This window comes from Accipiter gentilis, chromosome W, assembly GCF_929443795.1.
Source record: "Accipiter gentilis chromosome W, bAccGen1.1, whole genome shotgun sequence".
NCBI lineage: Eukaryota > Metazoa > Chordata > Aves > Accipitriformes > Accipitridae > Astur > Astur gentilis.
Window position 1 is genome coordinate 3,430,270 of NC_064918.1, and position 12,096 is coordinate 3,442,365.

General features: G+C 41.5%; 1 protein-coding gene across 1 annotated transcript in view; it reads right to left on the reverse strand.

The window, feature by feature from the left end:
- Positions 1–4,929: 4,929 nt before the first annotated feature.
- The window catches only part of LOC126035398 (tubulin-specific chaperone A-like), a 112,860-nt gene continuing 105,693 nt past the window's right edge, over positions 4,930–12,096 (reverse strand). Inside the window, exon 4 of the mRNA XM_049793960.1 lies at positions 4,930–5,169. Within this exon, the coding sequence (XP_049649917.1) occupies positions 5,089–5,169 (81 nt within the window). The 3' untranslated portion in view covers positions 4,930–5,088. The remainder of the gene's footprint in view (positions 5,170–12,096) is intronic.

Sequence of the window (12,096 nt, forward strand, 5' to 3'; positions counted from 1 at the left end):
GTTTTTTAGTCTTTTTTTGTAGTTTTCACTGGTTTCCTCTGAATCTTTCCTATGCGTTCATTCCTTTAGTTGTAGCTTCTAGCTGTGATAATGCTTCTAGATGAAGCCTTACTAATATGAAGGAAAGTGTAAGGGCTGTTGCCCATGTCTTGTGAGCTAGGCTAGTGTTTTGCATATAAATCACTAAAACATATCTCTTTCAGAAATGCTGTCTAGTTTTTACCTTTTCCTGTGTTTATGCAGCAGATAATTTCTGCTGCCAAGTAAAATTTTGCATTTTTTCCTTATTGAAATATGTTCTTACCGTATTGCATTTTTTCTAAACTTTCTCCAATTTGTTAGAAACATTTTGATTTCTAATCTTGTCCTTCAAGATATTGAATAGCCTTATGTTGCCCACATATTAAATATGCATACTTCCTCTTTTATCTCTTCTCATATAGATCAGTTGAACAGAACTGCACCTTTTGGGGTGGTCAGAACATTCAATTTTAGTAGTAAACTCTTGGTAACTACCTGGTGTAAGGGACTGTGCATCCACCTGTCCTACTTATGTGGAAATTCTGAAGACCCCAGTTTATTAGGAATGAGTGGCAGGTATTGCCCAGGAGTTAAGCATTTTCCTGGATTGGAACATCTCTGCTTGCTTGATTTAGACCAAGGACTTCAATCTTCAATCCTTCTCCCCCCTCCCCCCCCCGAGAATGTTTTGAACTGTGGCTGCTAGGTATTCAGTGGGAGAGCTCTCAGTCTGGGATTTTAAAGCCAGTTCAGTTAGTGTTAGAGGAGTGTGGGAGATGATTGACTGCAGCTCAGAGTTGAAGGCTTTCACTAGAGGTGCAGAAGGTGGGTTGCCAAACCAGTACATTATTCTAAGGAAATAGAGCAACTTTGTGTGGTTTTGGTTTTGTTTTTTAGTTGTTTTTTTGTTGTTTTTGGTTTTTTTTAATTGGCAGATCTGGATTCAAGCCTCTGCCTTCGGTTAAGCAGAAAGGATTTGAAAACAGGTCTTCTAGATGGCAGATAAAGCCTGCCTTTTCCTGCTCCTAATATTGACATTTCCTGCTGGCTAGAAACTTCTTGCTTAGTTTATTGCCTCTTGTGAATGCCATTCTGGAAGCTCAAACTTTTCCCATGCCTGAAAGTCAAAATCTGACAGAGTGTGTCAGAAGTGTTTGTAGCATGGAGTACATTATATTATGCAGAGCCATGAGCATTAGACATCTATGAAATGGTTGCCCTTGGATTCAGTGGCACTGGGCTAATTGGCTCTGCATTCTGCAGTCAGTCCCCTTTTCCTACCTCAAGGCATTTAGCACAGGACATGCTGTACCACCTTTATCCTTTTTGTAGATTTAACCCAAAATATTCATGTACAGTTAGCTCTTCCCTTCTCTTAAGGGAAGCTGGAGCATAACCTCCCTGGAGATGTACACTGTAGTCCTTTTTTGTAGCTAATTATGTACCTACAGGATAGGGGAAGCAGGCTTATTCTGTTGGAGCTTTACTTAAGTCTTGGCTCTAATACACACCCTGTCCCTTCTGAAACTGTGTTTCAATGGATAAATCTCCTTTTAACCTATGTTGTGTGATCTTAGTGAAATTCAGCTAATTCAACTCAATGAACAATATTTTTGATTGGAAAAAAAAAATACATTATTCAGTTTCATCTCTTTTATGCTAGTAAGCTACGGCTAGAAATGACCTATACATAGTGATGTTCCTTGTCCAAGTGCTTTTGGACCAGATTGTGCTTTCCCCTGCTCCCCATGCTTCTTAAGTCATCCCAAAATCTATTTTTGAGTGAAAAATTTCAGTTGTCTTATTTGTGTTGTTGGTTGGTCTGTAGTATAGTATGGCCAATTATAATAGCAGATTTCCATATTTCAAGGAAGTGGTAGCTTCTTGGCTAATAAATAAAATCAAGTGGCCTGCAAATTAGCCAGTTACAAGAAATTACCTGTGTATCATGGAGGTTTTTCAAGTGAAGGAAGGAGTTTAAATTAGAGGACAAACAGAGTTTTGAAACTACTTTCGGTTTTGAATATACAGTATAACTGAGGACTTGAACAATATTAGTTTCTGGGTGAAGATATCAAGTTTGTTTTGTAGTTGTATTTCAGATACAGTACATCTGAATCAAAGGGCAAAAATCTTAACTGTGCAAGGGTAAACTTAAAAGCAGGTAGTAGCTAGCAAGCATGTGATCAGAGCAATGGGCACAGGACTTATCATTATAACTTACTTACAAATTGTTATTTTCTGTCTACCTTTTTCTTCTAAAATCACCTTTGGACTCCTGTTCTGCTATGGTCTTTCGGTAGAACAAATGCTTTATTCAGCTGGCAAATAATTGAGAAACTTCTTAAAATTATTCTGCCAGCAAGAGAGAGAAATGTCCAGGGCATAAAAATGCATTCATGACAGAAGTTTTCATACTGTACTCTTGAGTGATAAATGAACATGTATCATCATATGTAAGGGTAAATACAGCTCATGTCAATCTTAGGTAGACTTTGAAAGGCATCAGTAAAGCTAGCGACAAGGTTCAAAGAGGACAGAGGCCAAAAATGTTGCCCACAGGACTTTTCTTTTTTGGAATGGTCTCTTGTATCTGCTAATGCAGACTATGTATCTCCAACAAGAGTAGGTAACTTTAAAATTAGAAATAACATGGTGTCACTTGATGTGCCACTGCCTTTTGAGTTTGGGATCTGAGAGGACAATAACAACAATACTACTACTTAGGCTTAATTTTCTGTATTTTACTTCAGTATGGAAAATGGCCCCAGTCTAAATGAAAAATGTTTTGTCAGCAATCATCTTCTATATGAATAATCTGCATCTGGCTGCTCAGAGCACTGCTGGAAAAATTTAGTCTGCCATAATATATCACTGGATCAACTGTTCTACTAGCATGAGTAATGCATTACCTGCATGGATTTGCCAATCACCCTCCAAGGGCCAGCCCTATGTTATTGCTGCCTTGTCACATTTTTTTGGTATAGTTTTTACAGATATCATGCTGCTGTCCTCTCAGAAGTTAGACACTTTCAGGGGCACCTGGAGACAAGAAGAGAGCAAGTCCTTTCAGGTATGAACATACCTTGATTTTCATCAGTGAAGCTGGCTATTTTCTGTACAACAGAATATGCTCAGTCTTTTGGAGAACTTAGTAAGAGAGAAGAAGAAATGGATAGGGGAGAGTATCATCTTAGTTCATAATCAGAGGGAGCTAGAAAATAGCTTGGACAGAGATGTATAGGCAACCATGAGAAACCACTCTACCCTAGAAACTATTGCACCAAGAAACTTTTCCTTGGAGTCTGGTTTATATGTTAACTACTCAGTCCCATGCGCCCTTAACTCTAAATGCCAACTTAAGCCACACCACAGTGCTACTTTCCTTCAGCCACTACAGGTCCCGCCTATGTTTAGATTTCATGCTGACCCGCATGTGATACTCGGCAACTGCACGTCATTTTTCTGTGGGTTTGTGTTTGAGAAGTGTGTATTATTTCTTCTGAAGAAGAGTAGTTTTTATTTTAAATTCTGCCTTACCCAGCAGACTTGACACCTTCCCCCCCCCCCCTTTTCAGCTCAGCATTTATTCACCACATTCCATTCAAGGGCCTGCAAGCAGTTACTATTATGCTGACTGCAGTTGGTCAGTTAAGGCAGGCTTTGTCTGCTCCAGCCGCTGTTCCTGGTGAAGGTTCATAGAAGAAACTGACTGAAATGAGTATGCAAAGACAGATGTTCTCAGTAGCAGTTCATTTGCCCTGTGAACAGAGCAGTGTCTGGCAGTTACATGCCTATGCTGGTACATACATGATGCTGGTAAGAAGGTGTGCATATACTCTTATGAAACCATAGTGTTGTCACAAACATTTTTTTATCTCATAGCGCTGTTTAATACTGGTCTGGGGTCACTTACTTCAAAAGAAGGTCATTCTGCAGTTAATCAGAAATCTTTCAGTGTTGACAATGTCAGAGCAGTGCTTAAGAGTGATGGAGAAGTAGACTTATTAAGCACATTGAGAGTAAGGTACACAAATAGAGGTACTGAAACTGCAGTTTACCCAAACTCAGGCAAATTAACAAAAAAATTTAATAAGAGTATTCAATATAGCACCACACAAAAGGTACACTGTGTTTTGTGTTGCCTTTAAGGAACATGCCAAAAATCTTTCAACCTAGAAAAACTAACGTAAAAAGCTTGCTTGTTCATCAGAGCTTACTCTTTGCTGTTTAGAGAAGCCATTCTGAAAGAACCACAGCTTTTGTACATGTTTGGTCTTCCAGGCAGATTAAGCATTATTCCCTTACCTATTAGTTCTCTTTCAGCTTTTGGGGTTTAAGCTTTGTTCAAAGAAACTCACTTAAGCCAAGGTGCTTTCAGGAAAAGCATAACTCTTACCGGCAGATCCAATTGACGACATACTAGTCATCTGCTAAATTCTGTTTCTTGAAAAAGTAACAGAATTTTGATCAATGGCAATTGTATGAATTGGGGTCTACAAATCAACCCCAGGCAAACTGAGAAAGATTGGGAATCATCTCTTAATTCTGTCTTGGGCTCAAAGATAAACAAGGAGTAATACTTAATAAAATTACAAATAAATTGCATCACAGAAAAAAAGATGAGTGACATTGAAGGGTCATTTACTCCATCTCTTCTTTCAATACAGATTGTTATGCTATAATGGCTTGAAATTATTTCAAATATAAGGTGCCTTTAATGTATTTATTGGTCCCTCACATTCCTTACATAGCTAAACTTTCTTAGCCTGAATTGTTCAGATTAAGTTCTGTATATTAGCTATTACACTATTATGCTTGCATTAAATAGGCTTTATTTTTTTCCTTTGTATAACTGAGGTGAACTGGAAATGTTTCTATTTTGCCTGAATATGGAACACACAGATGTTTCAGAACATCCTTTATTTGATGCATCTTGCAGTTAGAGAAAAGCCAGTTTGCATAAAGGGAACCTTAGCAAGCCAACAATAGTAAAAGAGCCATAGTCAAATGAAAATGTAGAATGGACCCAGTGCTAATGCATATAAAGAGACTACTGGAAAACTTCTAGGCTTCCAGCTTCACTGACTCTAGTATAGAACGTGCTTCTTTATACTCTTCGGCTTCTTCCAATTCTTTTTCATTTTCCTGGAATTAAAAACAAAACTTTTGAGTACTTTGAAAATAATGGACATGGAATTAAATTTAAGAAGGAAACTATGAAACAAGGGATATATCATTATTGAAAACACTAGTTTTACATAATTCGAAGCACAGGTAATTTCTTTTGTCCTGCTTAAGGTCCAGGGTAATGGATGTTATGTGTGAATAGATTCGACCTATGCATACCTTTATTTTGTTAAATAAATATTTAAAACCAAGGACAGCATAACCGGAACCAATAACAACATAACTCAGAACAAGAGTACCATTAGGAAAAAGCTTAAGCAGAGACTGACAATTAAAAAACCATACTACTACACAGTTGATTTTAAGCATTGAAAGTGAGCTAAGAACAGAAAGCAACCTTTAAAGACTTCCAAATTCTTAATAAGAATAGTAACTCCCCACATTCCTCATTTTAACTTGTCGTGGTTTAACTCCAGCCAGCAACTAAGTACCACGCAGCCGCTCACTCACTTCCCCCATCCAGTGGGATGGGGGAGGAAATCGGGAAAAAAGGTAAAACTTCTGGGTTGAGATAAGAATGGTTTAATAGAGCAGAAAAGAAGAAACTATAATGATAATGATAACACTAATAAAATGACAACAGTAGTAATGAAAGGATTGGAATGTACAAATGATGCACAGGGCAATAGCTCACCACCCGCCGACCGACACCCCGCCAGTCCCCGAGCAGCGATCCCCTGCGCCCCCCCCCCCCACTTCCCAGTTCCTAAACTAGATGGGACGTCACATGGTATGGAATACACCGTTGGCCAGTTTGGGTCAGGTGCCTTGGTTGTGTCCTGTGCCAACTTCTTGTGCCCTGGCTGGGCATGAGAAGCTGAAAAATCCTTGACTATAGTCTAAACACTACTGAGCAACAACTGAAAACATCAGTGTTATCAACATTCTTCACATGCTGAACTCAAAACATAGCACTGTATCAGGTACTAGGAAGACAGTTAGCTCTATCCCAGCTGAAACCAGGACATAACTTTGTACAGCACAGCGTTTGGATCAATAGCATCATTTCTGCATACTGCTGAAATCTAGACGAGCTAACTGTCAAGTAACGAGTTGAATGACAAAAGGACCCTAAAGCCTGCCAGGTACTGAGTCTTTATTTTGGAAAACAGTAGAGGCATACCACCAGAGGACAAGATACCTTGAGTTTTCCTTTGAAAAGGGATTTGCATTTTAGCTGTCAAATGTGTCTGGGGCTTAATTTACGGTATGTATTTTTAGCCTCACAGTAGCATTTACATGTGTAGCAGAATTCTTGGTGAAAATTCAGCTTTTAAAATAAGCATGACTATCTCAAACTTAGTATAGTTTCAGTGAATCTATTTGTACAAGATACTATTTATTCCTGCAGGTATTCATAGCTTAAAAATGCAGCACTAGTTCTCATCTCACTAATAAATCATATAAGCAGTATTCAGTAAGGATTCAGCTGTCTTGTTTCTTGTCCATAGCATAATAAAAGTAGTAAGCAAAGTATTTTGACTATTTCAGTTCACTACAAGCATTTTATATACATCTACATGATCTAGAAAGACTACCTAAAGCAAGTGAACTATTTTTTCTGATCATGTAACTATCATGATGTATTGGGTTTGTGTGGTGGGGTTTTGGTAGCAGGGGAGAGGCTGCAGGGGTGGCTCCTGTGAGAAGATGCTAGAAGCTTCCCTAGCTCCAAGTTGGACCCACCTCTAGCCAAGACAGAGCCAATCAGCGACAGTGGTAGCACCTCTGGTGTTGGGAATTGGCTTGATGAAAAAGGACATGGGTCTATAGAAAAGTTGTGCGAGCAGAGTTCTGTGTGAAAGAATGTCAGTTTGAGCAGCAAGATTAGGCCTTGGCCGAAAATAGCTGGCTTTACTGATAACAGGAGAAAAACAACAGCTGGTCTTGCCGTTATCAGGAGAAAGACAGGGACGGTGTGACCTTGGCATAACTTCATAAGTAACTTTTGAAGAAGTTCCCATGAGAAAGTTACGGAACACGCATAGCTGCAAATCACAAGTGGGTGTGTTTTAGTAATGAATAAACATTAGCAATGTACCAATCATATTAGGACTAGTAGGCATAATTATCGCAAACTGTATAAATATGAGCTATCCGTGCAAATAAAGTTGAATCACTTCTATCACTCATATTGGGTCGACTTATGTGCATTCCTCCGCCGCTCCAACAAATGGCGCCCAACGTGGGGCCGAAGAAAGGGGAATTGGAGCGACGGACACTGAGAAGCACCGGTAGCAGCGACCGGGGGGCAAAAGATTAACCGAACGCTGATCGTCTTGCTTGGTGTGTTAACTCTCGTGCCTGGACCGTCCAAAAGGGGTTCGCCGTCAGTGAGGGCTACTGGAAAAAGGCTGCAAAGACTTTTTAACCGAGGTGCCTTAATCAAGGAAGCACCAAGGAGTATCAAGAAGCCGGCCGGCAATGGATCAAGAGGTAGCCCTAAAATTATTACAGTGCTTTTTAGAAAAGCGGGGGGTAAATTGCATTAAGCAAGTTTCGGGATTAGTTGCTTTAGGTCGTGTTAAGGGATGCTTTAAGAATCTGGATCTATTACTTAAGGAGAGTGAATGGCGTAGATTAGGAGACATATTATGGGATATGGTAATTGACGATGATAAATCAGCTAAAAAACTAATGAAGCAAGGACAGAAACCTTTCAATTAGTGTGGGTACAGCTTTTGAGCTTAGTACCTGGAATGCTACCGGAACCTCCCTATGGGATGAAATTAGTGACGGGTCTAAAGAAGTTAAAGGTCTTGCAACTTTATGGAAATTGATTAAGGCAACTCTGTAAGAAATGAAAGCAGATCGTAAAGCGTCTGCGTCTGCTTTTGCTGCTCTCTCTCTCCAACCGCAAGCGAAAGGGAAAAGCGGGGAGAAAAACATAATGCAGCGAGAGAGACTTTTTGGAGCTTGTTCGCCTGCTCTTGTGCCCTTGACTTCTGCTCAACTCCCTGGGACTGCCGATATTAATCAGCCATCTGACAGTTCCCAAGCCTCCCTAACCGTACGATTAAAGGAAACCCTACAGAATCAGGGAGTGAGTTAAAATCTGCCTACGAGAAACCAGCCCCCAGATACCACCGTTCAACATGAACAAATTATACCTAGCATATACCCTGATTCAAATAATGCAAACAAGGATTTGGCTACTCTAGTAATAGAACAAAAAGAGACAATGTTAGAATTGTTAAAGGAAACGCGAAAAAGAGACGGGAAAACCAACCGCACCTGCGATAGACGCGGAGCCGCTTGTAGTAGCCGCTTGGAATAGCCGCTGCAGAAGAAAGGCAGAGACATTGGAGGGGAGTAATAAAAGATGCCATTATAGAAGGGACTATGCTCCAAGCATTCCCAGTTATTGCATCAAATGGACAGAAAAAATGGGAGGTGTTTGACTGGAAGGTCATTGAGAAATTAAGGAATGCTGTGAGTCAGTACGGAATCAAATCTGCGTTAACTCACCAAATACAGCAATTCATTTTTTTCTGCTGATACGCTGATACCTCAAGATATTAAACAGCTAGCACAGTTGATTTTGACACCCGCCCAAATGTTAGTGTTTTTCCGGCAGTGGGAGAAGTTCTGTGATAGGGAACAAGCAACATCACGACAACAAACAGATCCCCTATGGGGAGTAACCATGCAGATGCCGATGGGTACTGGACCCTTCGCATCAGGGAACGCTCAGTTACAATGTGTCACTGAGGTTCATCATCTATCACAGATCTTGGCGTATCAAGCTTTTCTTACCATACCAGGCAATATGTACAGCCACGCTTTTACCCAGGTGAAACAGGAGAATACAATTTATGACCACCCTGACGTGAACGAGGGCATGAAAGAAAACATGTTCAAAATACTCGCTTTTGAAAATGCTACTGAAAAGACACGCAAAGCATTGTGTAATTTGCCGAAAAATGCAGACGTCGTTGATATGATAGAATACACGGATCGATCAGTGGACTCACAGAAAGTAGCCTATGCTGCCACAGCTCTCCAAGGAGCTACAAAGAAACACAAGGCCAGTAAGACACCCTTGGTCAAGTGTTCTAACTGTGGCAAACGTGGACACATTAGGAGCAAATGTACAGGTACTGTTAACAATAAGTGCTGCAACAAGTGTAAGAAAGATAACCATACCACCAAGAATACAGGAAGAAGGGAAACTTTACACCGACCGCGAAGGCCTCTCGCACGACGACACGAATGCAAGGGGCTTGAGCTGCCAGCCCTCAGGCAGCCTCGCAACCACCAGATCCGCCACCGCAGGAAGCTCCGGAGTGGATGTGGAAACCGCAGTCAACATAAAGGGACCACTGGGGTTTGGACTTAGTGCATTTTTAATGGGGCAATCTTCAACAGCTCTAGAAGGAATTCTGGTGCTCCCAGGGCTTATTGATGCAGATTATTGTGGGACTGTGAAAATTATGATTCATGTTTTAATCCCTCCTGTTTCTATTCCTAAAGGTACCAGAATAGCACAATTAGTTCCATTCAGGTCGTGTGTTCCGAACCCAGGTGAAGTACAACGTGGAGATGGTGGATTCGGCTCCACAGGGAAACCGCAGGTATACTTTGCCATGGACACAACAAGAGGTAAACCAGAAAAGGTAGTGCAATTGGAAGGGCCTGATGGAGTTGTCGTCAAGAAACCGATGACAATCAATACAGGAGCTGATGTTACGATTATGTCACGATGTATTTGGCCTCCATCATGGCCATCGATCAATCCAAATTTTGGTATTGCAGGGATAGGGGGCACACAAGCCACCTTAGTAAGTCAGCTACCGATTACATTTGTGTTCCCCGATGGTGAACACATTACGACGTGTCCGTATGTCATGACTACCCCAACTGAATTGTTTGGCCTCGTGGGCCATGATTTATTGAGCCAAATGAAGGTAATGTTAGTGACGCATCCTTTTTAGGAGCGGTCACTGAGGGGTAGCCAATTCTGAAAATTAGCTGGAAAAGAGATGAGCCTGTTTGGATTGATCAGTAGCTGCTAAATTCTGAAAGGCTGCTAAAAATACAAGGGTTAGTTGAGGACCAATTGAGAGCGGGACATGTTGTCCCTTCTACTAGTCCATGGAATACATCAATATTTACCATTCCCAAGAAAAGTGGGAAATGGAGACTGTTACATGATCTCAGAGCTGTGAATGCGGTGATGCACAGTATGGGAGCCCTGCAGCCAGGTTTGCCGTCTCCAGTTATGCTTCCAGAAGAATGGAATATGTTAATTATAGATCTAAAATATTGCACCCAGATGGCGCTGCACGGTTCGCCTGTTCGGTACCATCGATTAACAAGGCAGAACCCTATAAGAGATACCATTGGGTCGTGTTACCGCAATGAATGCGCAATTCCCCCACGATGTGTCAGGTGCATGTGGCCTGGGCATCAGAGCCTGTAAGAAAGCAGTTCCCTCAGTAACTTGCCACAGGATGAAATTTCAACTCAATTGCAGTACATCTTAAGCCATCGCGGAGTAATAATCACTCCTGAAAAGGTGCAAAAGGCAGCACCTTGGAAGTATTTGGGGTGGCACATAGATGCTAGCAATGTTAAACCTCAGAAGGTTCAAATAACATGAGAAATTTCAACGTTACATGATGTCCAGAAGCTTGTGGGAGATATCCAGTGGGTGCGGAATCTTTGCGGTATCACTAATGGCGATATGACCCCTCTGGTAGAACTCTTGGGTATGAGAACACTGTGCAGATGAGAAACGGGAAATGACAGAGCTGACCAATTGGTTGCAGCGCCACGGGAGCCTCCTCCAGGGAATCGTTTTCAACAAAGCACGGCAATCACATGCGTTCTTGCACCAACCCGCTAGGATGTTAACAAAGCAATTTGACTTACCACTTACTGATGCCCAAGGTATCGTTAAAGCATGCCCCGATTGTCAAAAGGAAGGGCTGGGCTTGGGCTGTGGGGTTAACCAACGAGGTCTTTTGCCATTGCAGTTGTGGCAAATGGATTTCACCCATGTCATGTGGTTTGGTGCAAAGCATTCTGTGCATGTGTGTATTGATACCTATCCTGCTGCCATGTGGGCCACGGCACGAACTGGAGAAAAGGCCTTACATATTGAATGACATCTTCACGCTTCTTTTGCAGTACTGGGTGTGCCTAAAGAAATTAAGATGGACAACGGCCCAGCCTATGGTTCTACACGATTTGCTCGATTTTGTAATTTGTGGGGAATTCACCACGGTACCGGTATTCCACATCTTCCCACAGGACAGGCTATTGTCGAATGGGCCAACCAAACCCTAAAAGAACATGCTGCAAAAATAAAAAGGGGGAACCCAGGGCTTACTCCCAGAGGAACGATTGGCCAAAGCCTTATTTGTGCTAAATTATCTTAGATTGACAGGTGATCGCAAAGACCCACCAATGGTAGTGCATCATGTTCTTTTACAGGCAGAAAGGATGCAACAAAGTACAGGAATCATGGTAATGTATAAGGACCCAGAATCCGGGAAATGGTGCGGATCAGCAGAAGTACAACTTACTGGGAGATCCCGGCTAAGTGGGTCAAGCCATGGCTTCGCACTGATGCTGGTCCCGGAACTGTCCCAGTGGCAACTGGCACGGCACCGGCGGGTGCTGAAGCCACTGATCTGACAGATTCTAACTAATAGAGTATTACTAGCGGACACTGAGTCCTTCAGAGAGGTTTTTAGAACAGCGTGCCTTATTGTATATAGAACTTGCTTTAGGTAAAAAGTGTGTTAAGCATAATTTGATTAAACATAGTGTGATTACGGGAAGACAGTGTGGGGTAAATGTAAAAGTTAGTTAAAGCCAAAATTAGGGGTAAGGTCTATTTCCATTAATAACCTGGGAACGAGGTTGTGTTTCCACAGA